The following is a 20,014-nucleotide window of genomic DNA, read 5'->3' on the forward strand; positions in this document are numbered from 1 at the left end:
TAACAATGTGGTCTTGTGCATTTAAGTACCTATAGCCTATATACTGAGATTTATCTATCTTTGGAAATTTAACAGAAAACTTCTTACAGTTTTTAATAACTTTCCTTTGTTTATAACTTTTTTTCTACTGGAGTGTTTATGCCTTTCTTCAGTTCAGTTGCTCAGTCGTGTTGGATTCTTTGCGACCCCATGGACTGCAGCACGCCAGGCTTCCCTGTCCGTCACCAATTCCCAGAGCTTGCTCAAATTCAAGCCCATTAAGTCGGTGATGCCATCCAACCATCTCATCCTCTGTCATCCCCTTCTTCTCTGGCCTTCAATCTTTCCCAGCATCAGGGTCTTTGCCAATGAGTCAGTTCTTTGCATCATGTGGCCAAATTATCGGAGTTTCACCTTCGGCATCAGTACTTCCAATGAATATTCAGGACTGATTTCCTTTAGGACTGACTAGTTTGATCTCCTTGCAGCCCAAGGGACTCTCAAGAGTCTTCTCTCCAACACCACAGTTCTAATGCATGCCTTTCTTATTGGTTCATAACCCTTTATCATATACTGTAAATATTTTCCCTGCCATTTTAATTTTATTGATTATTGTTAAGAGATCGAAAGTTTATATTTTAGGTAAAAAAGAACATACTTTACCCTTACTGTTTGACAGACCTGTGAAAGGCTTTCCTCTACCAAATTAATTTCTATTATGGTTTCATTTTTACATTTAATCTACACGGAATTTTAGTATAAGATGGGAAGTATGAGTTCACACTTTTCCCATGCGGTCAGCTGTCTGGCCTTGCTTTTAAGACTCTTTTACAGTATTCCACGTTCCTTTATGAACACAGACCTGCGTCTAAACTTCTGTTCCAGTGCTGTCTGTATTCCAGTGTTTTCAAATGAATTCATAATAGGTTTTGATATTTACTACGGAAAGTTCTTTTAAAAAATTCTGTTGGCTATTGACATGTTTATTCTTCCAGAGGAACCTTTTATCAGGACCAAAAAATAAAATTTAAAAATCCTCATTAAAATTTTCTAGAATTGCATTAAACATATACATTGAGCTGAGGAACTTAAGTGCCTTTAAATAAGCAGGAATCCTTTCTACTCAATACCTACTACAGCATCAACTGAAGGAATATCATGATTAAATAATAAACGAAACATTGGCTCACAAGCAAATTAAAGCCTGGACATTCTTTTCCCTTTCTCTTTACCTTCAGCTTCATTGCCACCTCCTAACTTCATATTCCTCCCCACCTTCCAGGAACCATTGCCTAAATTTAAATTTTCTTGCCCTATAACACCTTATATGCCTTATCTTTTTTAGCTGCTGCCTTCTTTCTCCCCATTCAAACTTAACAGCCCAATATCCTATTACTACCAAATCCTACAATAGGTAACCAACCAGCTCTGTGATAAAAAGCAGGAGGCCCTCACTGTGTTAGTGTCTCCTTTTACAGAGAAGTTGAGGCAAAGCTGGTACAACTATCTAGAAAGTACATCCCGAATCTGGCTAATATTAAGAGACATCCAGAGGCGGGGGTTCAGCGTACAGAGGCTGCATCCAGTCTTACTGAAGCTGGATGAATCAGCCCATAAGCCTGAAGGTCATCACCCTCCCTTTGCCTGACTGCATGTTCACCAAAGCAGCCAACATGTCTTTCTAGGCCTCTCATAACAAGAAGGAAATTCCTTGTTTGACCTTGAGTAAATAATTTTGCCAAAGCCTGTTTTCTTTTCTATAAAATGGAGATAATGATATATATGTATTATATGATACTCACAGATTTGTCCTGAGAACAAAATAATACATCAAGAGGTTTAGCCAGGAAGAACCCTCGACAGATGAGGATAATTGGTCTTACATATTATTGGGTCACCTGAGCCTCTGCTCTCTTCTAAGGAGTGACAAGCAATGCTTGAAGACATGGTCTGTGTCCTTACTTCCTCCTATAAACTCCTAAACCTCTGCTGCCTCCTCCTCGGGCCTCCCTCACACACGCACTCAGGTAGGGCACTGAATTATTCTCCATCCCTCACAGGCCTCATGTTAGAGATACTTATTGAGAAGACAAGCGGATTTCAGAGCAGTATACCTAGAAACGTGAAAATACTGGGGTATTGTCAATGCAAAGCTACCAGAGAAAGGGGGAAAGTTATTCCTGAACAGTTCCTGCACTTCCGATACAGAAAATACTTACTAAATGCATCTACTGCCTTTGTCATGTTGTTCTGGGGAGACCTGAAAAGATAAAAAGAAAAAAGTTTTTCCCCAGAAAATTGAAAAAGAGAACAAACCAAAAAACGACCACATTTTCATTTAAGTCTGTAAAAGCTCTGTTCTCTATGTGGTCTAGTAAACACTTCAGTGGCCTTGATGCTCCCTGCTCCAAGGTGTCCTTGCTTCAGAGACTATGAGTAAAGGGCTACTTGGGTGGCTCTTTATTAACCACAGAACATGATTCGCTCCCATTAAATTTATGACACAGAGTCATGCATGTCTTTTTCAGAAATGGTACTTCTCTGCACGCTCTACAGCCTGTCAGGAAAAGCCCATGCACGGCAATGAAAAGCCCTAGCCACAACGAGAGAAAGCCCACAAGCTGTACAAAGACCCAACCCAGACAAAAAAAGGAAAAAAAATTTAAAAGGAAAGAAAGAAATGATACTTCAGGCAGGACAAAAATCTCTACCTTGCTATTTCTAAACTGTAAAAACAAATCGTGAGGGCTCAATTTCCACCACTCCAACTACATAAAAAATTACTCTGTGGTTCTTCAGTGTTAAAAGCAATACCATCACCAGCTATATGGGTTTGGGCATAGTATCACCAACTGGTTAAAAACGTGGGCTTCGATGTGGAGTCTTGCTTTGCCACTTATTAGTTGTGTGGTTTTAGACAAGTGGCTTCATTTCTCTTTTACTTTCTCATTTATAAAACAGGGACACTATCACTTACCTGTGAGAAGGAAACGAGATACAGTAACTTAAGCGTTAAGTGTTTGCAGGTCATGGTAAGAAAGTCTGTAAGAAATTACACTTCTCATCCTATCAGCCAAGTCTACTCCTAGATCTTGAAAAGATATCATTTACAAACAAACCGAAAGAAAAAAACCTAAAGGAGAGCAGGTGACTTAAATTACTGACACAAAAAAGGTAATATGTTCTAACCAATAGGAAAACATTTTCCCCCACCATAAAAACTCATGCCTGAGGGAGGCTCAAGAGGGAGGGGACATATGTATACCTATGGCTGATTCATGCTGATGCATGACAGAAACCAACACAACGCTGTAAAGCAACTATCCTTCAATTAAAAATAAATTAAATTAAAAAAAAAAAACCCACACCTCATGCCATCCCCGGAAGCGAGTACTCTGCAGACTCCATTTAATGATAGTACCCTCATCTTGTACTTGGATAAGATTGGGTGGTGGTGGTGGTGTTTTAGCCGCTCAGTCGTATCCAACTCTTTGTGACCCCATGGACTATAGCCTGCCAGGCTCCTCTGTGATTTCCCAGGCAAGAATACTGGAGCAGGTTGCCACTGCCTTCTCCAGGGGATCTTCCCAACCCAGGGATTGAACCTGCGCCTCCTGCTTGGCAGGTGGGTTCATTACCACAAAGCCACCAGGGTGGATATATTATTTCACACTCCAGGCCCCAAATAAGTAGGAACTGATTTGTAGGCTATAGACTATTGAAATATAATCAACTCACTGTAAATCATTCAGAGTGGACTCCACTTTATGGAACCTTTAAAGTCAGACCCCACGCATGTCCTCAGTGCCTTCTGATCATATCAAGAACAAAATCAAAAAAATAATAATAAAACAAAATCCAAACTCCTGCCATATCCTGATGCAGTCATCTCTGTCCGCTGTGGATGCTCCCACTTGCACTGTGTGCATCCCGCGGGCCCTCCAGCAGCCACCACACTCCCTTCCACACTTGGCCTTTGTTGCAACAGACATCAGCTGATCTTCACACCTTCTCACCACCCTGCTCTCCACCACCTCCCCCTCTCACTGTCTGGTAGAACTCACTCTGCTGTTTTCTTAACATGCATGGTGACTACCAGCCCGTCTACAATTAAGTTTCATAAGAAGAGGGACTTCTCTGTCTTGCTCATTACTTCTTCCCTACCTTTTGGAAGACGGCTGGTGCATGCATGGTGCTCTTTATAGAATAAAGACATAGAAGTTTCAAGACTGGGAAGACAATTCAGGAAGAGAGAAAGATCTACAAGGTGGAGCAGAACCACTCCGCACTGCACCTTATGACAGTTACATGATCCCTTATCTAGCAATGAAGTTCCCTGAACACAGGGATGGATTGTATTTGTCTTCACAGCCCCTAACATTTGCTGAATGAATGTTGAATTTTTGCTAAATTTGTGTCATTTGGAGACCCTTTCTCCAATATCCATTGGTTTACGCTTTTAAAAATATGTGATATATATACATATGTATACTCGTATAAACACCTCTCTTTTGCTTGGAACAGTGCAAATTCTGAATGCTTAATGATCCTGTGACTGGAGAATTTTATGCCCTTTTGGGGCTTTAAAAAGGCAGCACAGAAAGTTCAATGCAAAATTTTTAACAACAGATAAAATTCTATAAGGCAAGATTCACAATTTATCAATTCACGTAACACAAGAGTGGTAAAGACTTCTTATTCCCCTTTCTTCAAATCTAGATAATGACCTGCAGAGAAATCACCTGCAAGGTTTTAGATAGTTTTACTTACAACTTAAACAGGCCCCTGCTTTCAGCGGCAGGACCTGGGAAAGGGGCAGAAGGCGCCATGTCTGGCCTTGAAGATGGCAAGCAGCCGCTGAAGCAGCCCAAGAACCAGGCCGAGGGGATGGATGAGGAAGATAAGAGATTCAAGCAGAAACGGAAAGAAGAGGTCTCAGGGAATGGCCCCCTGGCCACAAGTGGAATTAAGAAATCTATTAAAATAAAAAGCAAGCTGTTCCTCGTGCCTGAGGAAATAAAGGCCCTTAATTCCATTCCTATTTAAACATCTGGATTTCCAGCTATGACATCTGTTGCCACCTATAGCTAGAATGAAGTGTTGTTTTAGAGCCTGCTGTACATTTAAAAATAAACTTTTGTAAAAAAAATAATAATAATAATAACATGGGACTTCCCTGGTGGTCCAGTGGCTAAGACTCCATGCCCCCAATGCAGAGGACCTGGGTTCAATCCCTGGTCAGGAAACTAGATCCCACATGCCACAACTAAAGAACCCACATGCCACAACTAAAAATCCCTGCATGCCGCAGCTAAAAAATCCTGCATGCCGCAGCCAAGATTTCACATACTGCAACTAAGACCCAGCACAGCCAAATACATAAGAAATATGCTCAAGGTTATTCACAATTTTTAGAAAAACAGGACTATGTACTTATTTCCCTGCAGGGATTATGTCAGTGGAAACTACCATCACAGGTTAGTGCAAAATCCAGAGCGTGGGTGTAACCACGGCTCATCTATGATGACTGTTGGTGGCCTTGCCACTCACTTGTACCACATGATTGGAAATGTTTAAGCCTGGATCCAAGAAAGTGACCGAGGACTATTTTCTATTTAACTTCATGAGCCCATATGCTCACACATTAAAACACAGAAGATGTCTGCTGAACTGAAGGAGGAAATTGAGGCCTAGAGAAAGTCAGGGGAACATTGCTACTGTCCAGGGTCACACAGGATGTGACCTGGGATGAGACTAAAATCCCTCCACAAACCTTTTAGCTACCTCCCCCACCTCTATCTTCCTTTCCCTTCTTCCTCCCTGACAGCTCCTCTTTATCTTCTTTCTCTGCTTATTTGCTTTAAAACTTTCCCCTCATGTCTGCCCAATGCTGGATATCAGTTAGGGCTATAACAGGTTTGTAATTTCTAGACTGTTATCTATTCAAAATATAGCTTAAAATAGAAAGGAATGTTTCCAACTTCTTACTCGTTGATGTCCAAGTCCTGGTCATCAGAAGATTCATCTTCTCCCAGGACATTTTCAGAATCTGGTTTCCGAATGAGAAAGAAAAGTACTGTCCCCACAAGGCTAATCACTGTTAGGGCGATAAACACTGTTCTTCGGTCACTCTCTAGGGAGAAAAAAGAAGATGAAAGTAGACAGCACTAGCCACACAAACAATTCCAGAGTCAGTATCACGTTCAGTATTTTGTTTATAACTATTCATATACTTTATCACTAATTTTACTGCATCAGTAAAAACCTAGGACAAAGAGATAAATCCACTTCTGTCTTTCAGTTAGAGAAATACTAATAAGCCAAAAGAAAAACAGCATAAGAACTTATTCATATTCTTTTAATCAGAGAATAGACAAAACAACTGAATTAAAAACTCTTGACAACTGATTAGTCTACCCACACATATATAATCTTCTCCCACACTTTGAGATGCTACTTGAAGCACAGTCACAAGCTGTAAATCCTAGTATAATAATATAATCCAAGGGAAGATATTAAAAGCAAAAATCTGAGAGGACTTAAGAGTACCAACGTTCACTAAAATAATCTGAACCAAGCATACTGGGAATTTTCATGGAACTGCTATTTTGCTTTGAATGTATCTGAATAAAGCACAGTGAATAAAACAAACCTGATATCTGAGTTTTCCCTTGCCAAGCAAAATATATGTAGAGATTTCCAAAGAACAAGCTGGGGGAAGAAAAGGAGGGAGAGGATGTTGGGAAGTTATTTTCATATTTATGGGCTTTAAAATAATTTTTCCATTCCTTGTTAAAAAAAAAAAAAGAGAGAGAGAGGCCTACACAATGAAGTTATCTACCTGCCCTAAGTCATTTAGAAGTACCGACTTCACCCTCTTTCTGAAAAACTCAACTGACCCAGAGGGAACTCAGTCTCCTTCCACATGACAGCAACCTGATTCAGCACTGGCTTCCAAAGACCTGACTCACTTTGAAACATGTGATGTATTGGAGTCTGGAAATGACACCCAGGAAACAAGTTTACTCTACCTCTAAAATTCTGTAAAGAACTGGTGAAAATACCAATGATTTCGTTAATCTGCATCTAATCAAATACTTTATTTAGCACTTTCCTCGGGAAAAAATCAGGCTTCCCTGATGGCTCAGCGGTAAAGAATCTACCTGCTATCCCTGGGTTGGGAAGATCCCCTGGAGAAGGAAATGGCAACCCACTCCTTTGTTGTATTCTTACCTGGGAAATCCCATGGACAGAGGAGACTGGCAGGGCTACATTCCTTGGGGTCACAAGAGTCAGACAGGACTGAGCGACTAAACAGCAACAGGGAAGGAATCATTCACTTACACTCCAGTTTCTTAATATACAACCCCTTAAAACAATATTCATACTTGTTAAGCCTTCAGTTCAGTTTAGTCGCTCAGTCGTGTCCAGCTCTTTGCGACTCCAAGGACTGCAGCATGCCATGCTTCCCTGTCCTTCACCAAATCCCGGAGCTTACTCAAACTTCTGTCCATAGAGTCAGTGATGCCTTCCAACCATCTTATCCTCTGTTGTTCCCTTCTCCTCCTGCCTTCAATCTTTCCCAGTGAGTCAGTTCTTTGCATCAGGTGGCCAAATTATTGGAGTTTCAGCTTCAGTATCAGTCCTTCCAAAGAATATTCAAGACTGATTTTCTTTAGGATGGACTGGTTGGATCTCCTTGCAGTCCAAGGGGCTCTCAAGAGTCTTCTCCACAGTTCAAAAGCATCAATTCTTCAGCGCTCAGCTTCCTTTGCAGTCTCTCACATTCATACATGACTACTAGAAAAACCATAGCTTTCACTAGACGGACCTTCATTGGCAAAGTAATGTCTCTGCTTTTTAATATGCTGTCTAGATTGGTCATAGCTTTTCCTCCAAGGAGCAAGCATCTTTTCATTTCATGGCTGCAGTCACCATCTGCAGTGATTTTGGAGACCAAAAAAATAAAGTTTTTGATTCCACTGTTTCCCCATCTATTTGCCATTAAGTGATGGGACTGAATGCCATGGTCTTAGTTTTCGAATGTTGAGTTTTAAGCTAACTTCTTCACTTTTCTTTCACTTTCATCAAGAGGCTCTTCAGTTCTTCTTCGTTTTCTGCTATAAAGGTGGTGTCATCTGCATATCTGAGGTTATTGATATTTCTCCCAGCAATCTTGATTCCAGCTTGTGCTTCATCCAGTCCAGGATTTCTCTGCATATAAGTTAAATAAGCAGAGTGACAGTATGCAGCCTTGACGTACTCCTTTCCTGATTTGGAACCAGTCTGTTGTTCCATGTCCAGTTCTAACTGTTGCTTCTTGACCTGCATACAGATTTCCCAAGAGACAGGTCAGGTGGTCTAGTATTTCCATCTCATTAAGAATTTTCGACAGTTTGTTGTGATCCACACAAAAGCTTTGGCATAGTCAATAAAGCAGTAGTAGATGTTTTTCTGGAACTCTCTTGCTTTTTCGATGATCCAACAGATGTTGGCAATTTGATCTCTGGTTCCTCTGCCTTTTCTAAATCCAGCTTGAACATCTGGAAGTTCATGGTTCACGTACTGGTGAAACCTAGCTTAGAGAATTTTGAGCATTACTTTGCTAGTGTGTGAGATGGGTGCTGGTAATGCTTCCTAAGGCCCACTTGACTTCGTATTCCAGGATGTCTGGCTCTAGGTGAGTGATCACACCATTGTCGTTATCTGGGTCATGAAGATCTGTTTTGTATTGTTCTTCTGTATATTCTTGCCACCTCTTCTTAATATCTTCTGCTTCTGTTAGGTCCATACCATTTCTGTCCTTTATTGTGCCCATCTCTGCAATGAAATGTTCCCTTGGTATCTCTAATTTTCTAGTCTTTCCCATTCTATTGTTTTCCTCTATTTCTTTGCACTGATCACTGAGGAAGGCATTCTTATCTCTCCTTGATATTCTTTGGAATTCTGCATTCAAATGGCCGTATCTTTCCTTTTCTCCTCTGCCCTTAGCTTCTCTTCTTTTCTCAGCTATTTGTAAGACCTCCTGAGACAATCATTTTGCCTTTTTGCATTTCTTTTTTTTGTTAAGCCTTATCAAAGCCAAAATTTTAGGCATTTAGGATATGAGGGTAAATCCTCAGGACAGATTCCATGACAGCATGCCTGCTGTTGCTTTTTACTGTGGAAATATATAACATGCTGTATCCTTCAGTGGCCATAGAGTTAGTCTCTGTTCGAAAATTTAATTGTTAACAGTTGTCAAGTAGCATAACTGGGTGGGAAGGACATGGCCTTTGGAATCTACATGATTGGATAAGTTATTTAACTTTTAGTTAAGCTTTTGTTGGAGATAATACCTTCTTATCACAGGAGATTGTAACTATTACTGAGATTAAAGAGCCCAGTAAGTAAGTAAAGTCACTGAGTCGTGTCCCACTCTTTGTGACCCCGTGGACTGCAGCCCACCAGGCTCCTCAGTCCATGGGATTCTCCAGGCAAGAATACTGGAGTGAGTTGCCATTTCCTTCTCCAGGGGATCTTCCCGACCCAAGGACTGAACCCGGGTCTCCTGCATTGGAGGCAGATGCTTTAACCTCTGAGCCACCAGGGAAGCCCTAAAGAGCCCAGTAGTATGTAAGATATATACAAAGTATGCATGCCTGCAAGTCACTTCAGTCCTATCTGACTCTTTGTGACCCTATGGACTGTCAGGTTCCCCTGTCCACTGGTGTTCTCCAGGCAAGAATACTGGAGTGGGTATCATACACTTGCTCCACAGGATTGAACCCAATCCGCATTGGCAGGCGGTTCTTTACCAGTGAGCCACCTAAAGTATAGCAAATGCTATATACATTATGGTGAATATTATTTTCCATTTGCTAATAATAAATTTCAATGAGGTAGATCCATGCATCTTTAAGTAATCCCATAAAATTTTAAATCTCTATGACATGTACCTAGGAACTTAACTTGTGTAAAAAGAAGATTTGAGTTCTCAACACAATCGGGATCTAAAAAGATGGTCTGACCAAAAAAAAAAAAAATTATAGGAAAGATGGAGCCATAAGAATTATTACCTAAATTGTAAGAGTGCCCAGAAAATTCCACTGTTTCTCCCAATAGTGTGCTCATCTGAATTTATTGTCAGGCAGTTTCCTTGTGCTGTCCAAAGTACTAAAATTCAAATCAAAAGTTTATCAAGGGAATGAAAGCATTTAGCTTTATATATTAAACATATAAACAATACTCTTAGACTCAGAAAATAGAAATCAAAATGCTTACCAGCAGCTGCAATTCCAATGAAAACAGAGGCTGTGTAGAAGGACCACGGGAAAGGCTGGATAAAAACGGCAATGTACATGCTAAAATATAACAGGTCAACGTATTACAGTCAAACAATACCTGAAACAGAATGTCAATTATGCCTTCTAGGAATCAGTTCTGAGGGATCTCTTCTTTCAAAATTCAAGCTGTAAAGGGCTTCTCCAGTGTTGGAAAAAAGAGGACGAATGTCATTTCTTAACTTACTATTTCAAATTTGTGAACTCAAACACTGAATGAAGGTTTGCAACTGGCCTTCACCAAACAGCTCAGCACACAGTGGGACTACAGTTCTGTATCCCACAAAAAATTTAATTCCCATTAATCTACTTGATACAAAATAAGATTATTACCTGAGTTCTTTCCAAGCCTATAGAAAGGTTTTTGGATATTATATATATTAGTGGCAAAAGAAAAGCAAACATACACAAATCCCATCACTTTAAAACAATAGTACCACTAAGCATCAAGGAGAGAGCCAAACCTCTAAAAAGCTACCTATAATCTATTCCAACCAAGTCAGCAAGTTCAAAGCACAAGTTTACTATGTGCTTGAAAGAAGCTGAAGGCATTCTAATTAAATGAAAGAAAACGGAATTACTTACCTGTAAAATAAACCACTAGCAAACATAGAGAGTTGGGGTCCTACAATGGCAACCACTGATGGTGTAATCAAATTTGAAGCAGAGAACACTCCATAAATAATTGCCATGCTGCACACATAACATACAAAAGGGAAAAAAAAAAAAACTCTTGAAACACTGTCTCAAAGCTCAATTTTTTTCAAACCTAATTAGAGTCTACAGTTTTGTGTTTTTTTGTAATAACCACTCATTTAGTCAGAATTCATAACTACATCCTTACACTGAATGTCACATTAAAGCTTTCACTTGTTCAAAATATTGAAGTCCTATCAAATGAAAAGAATCAGTCTGCCTTGGACAATCTGATTTTTAATGTACCAGTGAATTATTATAGCAGCTAACACAACTCCATGAAGAACATGTTATTTTTTATGGAAAACAGAAGTGAAATACAGAGGGGTCAAGTAACTTGTCAAAAGTACAGCTGGACAGCTAGTCAATGGTGGAACCAGAATCTCATCCCTGGGAATCTGATTCCAGAGGTCCTCATCAACCAGTCTGCCCTATAGATTTAGCTGACAACTCCTGGCAGTGGCATGAAATCTCACTGCTATAAATAATCATGTAGCTATAACTTGTTTAAACCAGAATGTGTTTAACTCAACGTAATGGCTCACTCTTGAGAGTCCCTTGGACTGCAAGCGGATCCAACCAGTCCATCCTAAAGGAGATCAGTCCTGGGTGTCCACTGGTAGGACTGATGTTGAAGCTGAAACTCTAACATGTTGGCCACCTGATGCGAAGAGCTGACTCAGTTGAAAAGACCCTGATGCTGGGAAAGATTGAGGGCAGGAAAAGGTGATGACAGAGGATGAGACGGTTGGATGGCATCACCGACTCAATGCACATGGGTTTGGGTGGACTCCGAGGAGTGGTGATGGACAGGGAGGCCTGGCATGCTGTGCTTCAATTCAGTTCAGTTCAGTTGCTCAGTCGTGTCCAACTCTTTGCAACCCCACAAATCGCAGCATGGATACGATTTTAGGATGGATTGGTTGGCTCTCCTTGCAGTCCAAGGGACTCTCAAGGAGTCTTCTCCAACACCACAGTTCAAAAGCATCAATTCTTCAGTGTTCAGCTTTCTTCACAGTCCAACTCTCACATCCATACATGACCACTGGAAAAAGCATAGCCTTGACTAGATGGACCTTTGTTGGCAAGGTAATATCTCTGCTTTTCAATATGCTATCTAGGTTTGTCATAACTTTTCTTCCAAGGAGTAAGTGTCTTTTAATTTCATGGCTGCAATCAACATCTGCAGTGATTTTGGAGCCCAAAAAAATAAAGTCTGACACTGTTTCTGCTATTTCCCTATCTATTTCCCATGAAGTGATGGGACCAGTTGCCATGATCTTTGTTTTCTGAATGTTGAGCTTTAAGCCAACATCTTCCGCTCTCCTCTTTCACTTTCATCAAGAGGCTTTTTAGCTCCTCTTCACTTTCTGCCATAAGGGTGGTGTCATCTGCATATCCAAGGTTACTGATATTTCTCCCAGCAATCTTGATTTCAGCTTGTGCTTCTTCCAGCCCAGCGTTTCTCATGATGTACTCTGCATATAAGTTAAATAAGCAGGGTGACAATATACAGCCTTGACGTACTCCTTTTCCTATTTGGAACTAGTCTTTTGTTCCATGTCCAGTTCTAACTGTTGCTTCCTGACCTGCATACAGATTTCTCAAGAGGCAGGTTAGGTGGTCTGGTATTCCCATCTCTTTCAGAATTTTTCACAGTTTATTGTGATCCACACAGTCAAAGGCTTTGGCATAGTCAATAAAGCAGAAATAGATGTTTTTCTGGAACTTTATTGCTTTTTCCATGATCCAGCGGATGTTGGCAATTTGATCTCTGGTTCCTCTGCCTTTTCTAAAACCAGCTTGAACTCAGGGAGTTCATGCTTCACGTATTGCTGAAGCCTGGCTTGGAGAATTTTGAGCATTACTTTACTAGCATGTGAGAATGCAAAAGAATGCTCAAACTACCGCACAATTGCACTCATCTAACATTTAACCATAGAGAAATTAAGAAATCTGTTTGTGTTTATATGCATGTATGATTTACATTCCCAACTTCAATCACAATGTACTAGTGACCTATGAAGAGCTTTCCACTTCATTTTCTCCACCTGTAAAATTGCCACTAAACACCTTAAACACCTTAACTGAAACCTAAAAGCTCCTGATGACAGTATATTAATAATTATGAAATTAGAAAAACAAGAAGACCAACAAATATTTCAAGAGTCTTATAAAATATCCTCTGTTTAGGATTGGGAAGATGTAATTATGACAATACTTGAGTGCTTATTAAATGCCAGCCACTCTGCTAAGTGCTTTACACACATTAACCTGAGCAAGGAAACTGATCACATAGAAGCAATTTCCTAAAATACCACAGCAATTAAGTTTTGAACCTCGTATTTCAAACTCAGTGTCTAATTCTACTTGAAACCTAAACTCATCACCTTTATCACATTATGTTCCCCTAAACAGACTAGATACAGAGAAGAAAAAACAATCCAATCACAGTATCTTATGTTGTCTGTGACTCTGATGAACTTTTAAGCAATTTCTAGGATATACAATGTAGAACCAATCATACAGTACCATACCTGGTATATCCACTGCCATGAAAATCTGTACTATTTAGGCTCCTGATGACAGTTTGCTGTGCAGAAAATAAAACTAATCAATGAAAACGTTTTGTAATCTCCCACCCCCTCAGAAAATCTGTCTCCAAGTAGTGAGAATAAAGTAAAAATTCAAGATGCTGGATACTTAATACAGAAATCCCAACAGGAGAGAAGGGAAAGGACTACAGAATGGAAAGCAAACCAAAGGCTGGCAGGTCAGGTGGGGAGGGCTGGAGACCATCTATAACTAGGCTTTACGTTTATTCCCTTAACTGTCCAAGTACTAATATAGTCAATACAGATAACAAAAATGAATAGGTCAATATATAAACCCCAAATCAGATCAGAGAAATAAACGACCCCACTAAGAGATGAAATCAAATCTTATCATGGAAAGCGAGGAAGTGTTAGGTGACAAAATACAAGGTGAAACTTAAGCGTACTATTAGACATAATCATTTTTGGAATGCATTATGACAAACACTGCAAAGGAGGGAGAACAAAGTCCAACTCACCGCTACATTTCCACAAGTTTGAAAGGCGGTGAAGATAAACATAAAGGCAATTCCTAAAATAATGATGTTGAAAAGCTTTTTAGATTCCGGGGACATTTTGGCTCAACTCTGCTGGAGGTCAGCAGTATCCCAGGGCAGTCAGTCAGCTCTCCTCCAGGTGAACCCACTGCAATCCTGGGAGAAGAAATGAGATGGTGAGAGGAGGCAGATCCAGGAGCAGGGCAGCCAAGCTGTCAACTTCCAGGTCTTGGAGTAGAATCCGGGGCTTAGGGTGAAGTTCTCCCCACAGGCTTAGCTAGGACCTTCCTAACACACGATTCGAGTACGGAAGGACCCAACACCTTGAGAAGAGGAAAGAACGTTCCTGCTCCAAGTTGAGGAGCCAAGAGAGAATCAAGAGTCAAGGGCGAGATGTAGCAGCCGGTACGGCCCCGCCGCCTTGCCCTGACTCACCTCAGGTCAGGCGACTCGGTCACCTGACCGCAGCCGAGACGCCGGCCGCTAGGCTCGCTGGGAATTGTAGTCCAGGGCGGTCGAGGAAGCGCAAGCTCGCGGCTAGGGCTCCCGCATGCACTCGGAGGGAGCAGGGAGGACCTCGTAGGGCTCCGGAAAGGCGGAGGCTAAAATGTGGAACCCAGCGAAGGAGTCAGGAATTGAGGAAGGAGGCCTGGAGGCCGCGAAGCCGGTCTGAGGAGACGGAAACACAGAGGGGCAAGGTGAAGGAATACCCCTTAACGGAGAGGGCGGAGGTTCCAGCAGCAAAACTGAGAGATTAGAAACTGGCACGAAAAGAAGGCGGAGCCCAGCAGGGGAGCCCCTCCTTTTCCTCCTGTCACAACGGGCCTCGCAGCCGGAAGGAGCGTTTCGCGGGCTTTCCAACTGTCGGCCAATCCCGCTCCCCCTCCCAGCAGCAGTGACTCCGCGCTTTTCGACCCGCCCGCCGACTCTGCGCAAGCGCGCCGGACAGGGGCGGGGCGCGTGGCAGGGACGTTGAGGGGCGGGGTGAGATGAGCCAATCAGAGGATTCATTTCCGGGTGGTGCAGGCGCCATTTTGTGAGGAGGGATATAAACGGGCGCTGCAGCCGCCGCCGGCCCAGTTGCTTCTCTGGTGGAGTCGTTTGGGTCCTTTTCTTGTAGACGTTTCCAGTTCGGCCTTTCCAAACGTCTCCACGCGGAAACCAACCGCCAGGAAAGAGGCGCGGCGTCGAGCCGAGCTAACTTGAGGAAACCGCTGCCGCTGCAGCCGAGCTCGCGGGCCCGCCGGGGCGTTAGTTCGTCGGCGCGCAGCCCCGGCCCGACTCTCCAGAGCCATGAGTTACGGTCGCCCGCCTCCCGATGTGGAGGGCATGACCTCCCTCAAGGTGGATAACCTAACCTACCGCACCTCGCCCGACACCCTGAGGCGCGTGTTCGAGAAGTACGGGCGCGTCGGCGATGTGTACATCCCGCGGGACCGCTACACCAAGGAGTCCCGTGGCTTCGCCTTCGTCCGCTTCCACGACAAGCGCGACGCCGAGGACGCCATGGATGCCATGGACGGAGCCGTACTGGACGGCCGCGAGCTGCGGGTGCAAATGGCGCGCTACGGCCGCCCCCCGGATTCGCACCATAGCCGCCGGGGCCCCCCGCCCCGCAGGTACGGGGGTGGCGGCTACGGACGTCGGAGCCGCAGGTAAGCACGCGGGCGTCGCGGCCGGGGCTCCGGGAGGGCCTGGCTGACTCACAAAGGCCTACGGGGACACGTGGTGGCGGTCGGGCCGAGTCGGCGGGGCGCGGGAGGGTGGGGACCCGGGCTCGCGACCAGGGAAATGGCGTCTGGCGGCGAGATAATGGCGGCCTGGGCGGGCGGGAGCACGCGGGCGGGGCCGCCGAACCCTGACGCGCCGCTGTCCCTGTCCGCAGCCCTAGGCGGCGTCGCCGCAGCAGATCCCGGAGTCGGAGCCGGTCCAGGTCCCGGAGTCGATCTCGCTACAGCCGCTCCAAGTCCCGGTCCCGCACTCGCTCAAGATCGCGATCCACCTCCAAGTCCAGATCGGCGCGAAGATCCAAGTCCAAGTCCTCGTCGGTCTCCAGATCTCGCTCGCGGTCCAGATCCAGGTCTAGGTCCAGGAGTCCTCCACCCGTGTCCAAGAGGGAATCCAAGTCCAGGTCGCGATCTAAGAGTCCTCCCAAGTCTCCGGAAGAGGAAGGAGCGGTGTCCTCTTAAGCAAATGGTAAGGTTCGTGCGACTCCGAGACTTAACGGCCCGAATTCAGAAATGGGGTTTGGAGTAGTTGTTTTGTTCGTATTAACATAAAATTGGCTCCTGATGTTAGGAGTACTGCTCTGAGCTAACTCGGCTTTGGGAGTTATACTGAAGAGGGGTCTGCAGAAAGGATGTGTATAAAGCTTAGATAATGGCTGTTTCATGAACTGTTTTGAGACCTATTAATGAAAATGACTATTTCTTGCTGTTTTTATCCAACGTCTGCATTTTCCCCTTTAAAGCTGCGGTCTCCTGTTTGATAAAAGAATATTGGCCAGTATTGCAGATTTTAACTGATTTGGCTGATCCTCCAGGGACCAGTTTCTGTGGGCGTGTATTGGAGCAGGTTTGTCTTTAAATGTTAAAGATGCACTATCCTCTTAGAGAAAACAATCAGTTCAACTATTGTTGTACTGACTGGGACTTCATATTTTAATGGATGTGGCAAACGAATTGTGAAAAAGAAGCAATGAACTTTTGGAATCAAAAGTTTACAGGTATTGATTGCACTGGGTGGGGAAAGGATAGTGTGTCTTTAACTCTCAAATTGTTTGGTCCTATTTTTTAAAAGGAAAGGGCCCTAAGTAGCTCAGATGTTAAAGCATTCTAAAATGCCAGTGGTTTCATTTGAAAACTAAAAACTTAAAATATACTAATTGTTTTGTTTGGATACAGCCCAACCCTCCCCCCTCCTTTTTTTTTTTCTACTTTTTTTATCCCCCCTTACCATTTTTCACCTTGGTCATTTGGCCAAGAATACATAACAAACACACATTTTTAGTGCTGATGGTAACCTTTGTGAAAGTTTCCTAATTGGGCCTTAAAAAAAATGGATAATGGCTGGTTGGAACCTTTCTGTAACCTACTGGTTTCACCAGATCCTTAGTAAGTACTGAAATTGAAACCATGTGCACTTTTGGTGATTTTGTTAATGGAAGGTAAACTGAGCTTGTTTCTTTTCAAACCTAGATGTGTCGACAAGCAACATAAAGAAGGACTTGGGGGAAAGGACCACTTACCTGGTAGTACTCAGTCCATCAGAAGAGTCCTTGGAACAAGCAACTGGCTATTGAAAAGGTTATTTTGTAACATTTTGTCTAACTTTTTACTTGTTTTAAGCTTTGCCTCAGGTGGCAAACTCATTTTATGTGCCATTTTTTTTGCTGTTATTCAAATTTCTTGTAATTTAGTAAGGTGAACGACTTCAGATTTCATTATTGACTTGGATATTTGAGGTAAATTTTCCTTTTTGTTTATATAGTGCTGACTTTTTTTGTTTGGAATTAAACAGATTGGTAACCTAATTTGTGGCCTCCTGACTTTTAAGGAAACGTGTGCAGCCATTACACACAGCCTAAAGCTGTCAAGAGATTGACTCAACATTGCCTTCCTACCTTAAAATTAAAAACCTACAAAAGTTGGTGTAAATTTATTTGTATATGTTATTTACCTTCAGGTCTAAATGGTAAACAGAACCCAAATTTATATAAAGACTTTTCAGGTGAAAAGACTTGATTTTTTTTTTTTTTTTTTTTTTGGGAAGGATTGTTTACCAAACACAATTCTAATCTCTTCTCTTATGTATTTTTGTGCACTAGGCGCAGTTGTGTAGCAGTTGAGTAATGCTGGTTAGCTGTTAAGGTGGCGTGTTGCAGTGCAGAGTGCTTGGCTGTTTCCTGTTTTCTCCTGATTGCTCCTGTGTAAAGATGCCTTGTCGTGCAGAAACAAATGGCTGTCCAGTTTATTAAAATGCCTGACAACTGCACTTCCAGTCACCCGGGCCTTGCATATAAATAATGGAGCATACAGTGAGCACATCTAGCGATGATAAATACACCTTTTTTTTTTTTTCTTCCTCTTCCCCCCAAAATGGTAAATCTGATCATCTTCATGTACGAACTTAAAATATGGAAAATGTTAAGGAAGCAAACAAATGGTTTGTAATTTTGTAAGTACTTATAACATGGTGTATCTTTTTGCTCATGAATATTCTGTACGATAGCCACTGTTTCTGTAGTTTAATTAAAACGTTTTCTTGGTGTTAGCTTTTCTCAGAATATGTGTTGATCTTTTTTCCCCTCATTTATTTGAAAGACCTGTGCAATTATCTTGTGAATGTTACTGACTGTATAGAATGAAAGTGAATGTTTGGTAGTTGATTCCACCCCCCCCCCCCCCAAGTTAAAAAGTGGAAATGCCAGGTCAGCACCTACTCTCCTCAATGCTCTAAGGTAGCACTTTGTTAAAAGTTGAATAACCCCCTTCTTATAACCTAATTTATGCCCTATTTTAATAATTTAGGAACAATCCGGGTCCTTTTTATTATAGTTACAATTTTTTGTCTTAATGGTTATGTGACCCATCAGTCTAAAGCCAGCAGATCTGACCATCTTCAAACCCACTGTACTCAAGAAGCTGAAGTGGTCTGAGTCACATAGTTGGCTTGCCAGGTTTCTGAGCAGTATTGACATTGTCCCGAAACAGTTTTTAGGTGTAATTCAGATTGTCCTTTGCAAAGGAGATGACCAGCATTTCAACAGTATGTCTTCCTGGAAGGGCAGATTCTGCTATATCTTCTTTGTCTGCACCAAAATACTCCAGAGGAATATGGACACATTTCATGTCCCACTTGTAGAGCAAAGCTTCAAGTGACCAGTCAGCACTGAAAAAAAATAAATTACTTATAAAAAACCAAGCTTTTCTTGTTTTACTTTAGATATGTTCTCATTTTATCCTTAAGTTAGACACTGAATGAGTAGTAAGGCTTGCATTAACTTTAATAAAACTAGGAGTAAACCAGGATTCAGGCTTACCTTCTTACCTGGTAAGTAGACCACAATTTCACTTTGGGGTTCTTCTGCATCAAAAAGTAAACTGTAGTTAGAATGTCCTCAAAGTCTGGGAAGAAAAGACTTCTTAATAGACTTAATTTCATTGTATCTGTGGTTAAATTGACTTGAGAAGAAAAAAAGATTTACCTTCTGGTTCAAAGAATACATCAGATGCAAGAATAATGTCTTGTGGTGGTAGAGCCAGAAGATCTCGAGATACATGACCCCAGGTGAGTCCTACAACATGGACTTGAGGCAGATTATTCATTTGGCAGCTTTGCCGACAGATTTCTAGGCAGTGAGGCAACTCTGAACTGTCTGACAGTGTAACTTCAGCACCACATTTTGCAGCCACAATTCCTGGAAGGCTCACTCCAGCACCAATCTAAGAAGTTTAAAGGTTTTGCTTAGAACTGCAACAAGTTGTGGATCTTGGCAAATGATTTCTCATTTCATGCTTGCATTGGCCTTTTAAGTACAGGGTCTGTGTGAAAATTTGAATTTTCCATGTCTATAAAACATTCAACACTGCTTTACTTCCTTTAAACTTATCACAGTTCTAACTGGGTCAAAAGAGTTGGTCTATTTCACCATTTTAAAGGGCCCTCAACTGCAATTACAGGTTTGAACTGGGAGGTTCTTGAGTCGGGATGTGGGAACAACCACCTGTTTTACGTGGATTTTGAGTTTTGTGGAGGGTGGGTGCTCCAATCACTGAGCTGTTTGAGGATCAACCATTTCCAAATGGGACCATATCTTGAGCAGTTCCATTGCTTAGGATGTCCAGGGCATTATAGCACTAGTGACCTTCAGTCACTTTAGTTCTCATGATCTATAAGGAGCTCCTAATTATACCAGGTCTCTAGA

The 20,014-nt window shown here is 42.2% G+C and overlaps 3 protein-coding genes across 12 annotated transcripts in view; 1 reads left to right on the forward strand and 2 right to left on the reverse strand.

Annotated features, from left to right (window-relative positions):
* Window positions 1-14,982, reverse strand: part of MFSD11 (major facilitator superfamily domain containing 11) — a 27,872-nt gene extending 12,890 nt beyond the window's left edge. Inside the window, exons 1-9 of one of the 3 annotated variants that reach the window (XM_069542160.1) lie at window positions 14,524-14,982; window positions 14,071-14,244; window positions 13,535-13,590; window positions 10,887-10,994; window positions 10,243-10,322; window positions 10,038-10,134; window positions 6,632-6,690; window positions 5,968-6,112; window positions 2,199-2,239 (exon numbers count right to left, since the gene is read on the reverse strand). In XM_069542160.1, coding sequence (XP_069398261.1) covers window positions 2,199-2,239; window positions 5,968-6,112; window positions 6,632-6,690; window positions 10,038-10,134; window positions 10,243-10,322; window positions 10,887-10,994; window positions 13,535-13,590; window positions 14,071-14,166 — 682 coding nt within the window. In that variant the 5' untranslated portion in view covers window positions 14,167-14,244; window positions 14,524-14,982. Of the gene's footprint in view, window positions 1-2,198; window positions 2,240-5,967; window positions 6,113-6,631; window positions 6,691-10,037; window positions 10,135-10,242; window positions 10,363-10,886; window positions 10,995-13,534; window positions 13,591-14,070 lie in introns of all 3 variants that reach the window. The other 2 variants (XM_069542159.1, XM_069542161.1) reach the window with 2 other exon arrangements.
* Window positions 14,574-18,370, forward strand: SRSF2 (serine and arginine rich splicing factor 2). 4 transcript variants are annotated; one of them, XR_011246885.1, is made up of 5 exons: window positions 14,590-15,743; window positions 15,974-16,284; window positions 16,559-16,662; window positions 17,286-17,393; window positions 17,915-18,370. XR_011246885.1 is itself a non-coding variant. In XM_069542187.1 (3 exons), the coding sequence occupies exons 1-2, from the start codon at window positions 15,382-15,384 to the stop codon at window positions 16,275-16,277; spliced, it is 666 nt and encodes a 221-aa protein (XP_069398288.1). In that variant the 5' UTR covers window positions 14,583-15,381; the 3' UTR covers window positions 16,278-16,284; window positions 17,286-18,370. The 4 variants fall into 4 exon arrangements, 1 of the variants encoding a protein (XP_069398288.1); XR_011246884.1 differs by having other exon boundaries at window positions 14,574-15,743; window positions 17,286-18,370; XR_011246883.1 differs by lacking the exon at window positions 16,559-16,662 and having other exon boundaries at window positions 14,587-15,743.
* Window positions 17,550-20,014, reverse strand: part of METTL23 (methyltransferase 23, arginine) — a 7,451-nt gene continuing 4,986 nt past the window's right edge. For 3 of the 5 annotated variants that reach the window (XM_069542195.1, XM_069542194.1, XM_069542193.1), the window contains exons 3-5: window positions 19,295-19,532; window positions 19,130-19,214; window positions 17,550-18,978 (exon numbers count right to left, since the gene is read on the reverse strand). In XM_069542195.1, the coding sequence (XP_069398296.1) occupies window positions 18,804-18,978; window positions 19,130-19,214; window positions 19,295-19,532 (498 nt within the window). In that variant the 3' untranslated portion in view covers window positions 17,550-18,803. Of the gene's footprint in view, window positions 18,979-19,129; window positions 19,215-19,294; window positions 19,632-20,014 lie in introns of all 5 variants that reach the window. The other 2 variants (XM_069542196.1, XM_069542197.1) reach the window with 2 other exon arrangements.

The sequence above is a fragment of the Ovis canadensis genome, chromosome 11 (assembly GCF_042477335.2).
Source record: "Ovis canadensis isolate MfBH-ARS-UI-01 breed Bighorn chromosome 11, ARS-UI_OviCan_v2, whole genome shotgun sequence".
Taxonomy (NCBI): domain Eukaryota; kingdom Metazoa; phylum Chordata; class Mammalia; order Artiodactyla; family Bovidae; genus Ovis; species Ovis canadensis.

Coding starts and splice junctions, on each gene's coding strand:
- SRSF2 (XM_069542187.1), top strand. CDS start 15,382: ATGAGTTACGGTCGCCCGCCTCCCGATGTGGAGGGCATGACCTCCCTC. Junction 15,744..15,973: donor TACGGACGTCGGAGCCGCAG/GTAAGCACGCGG, acceptor CCCTGTCCGCAG/CCCTAGGCGGCGTCGCCGCA.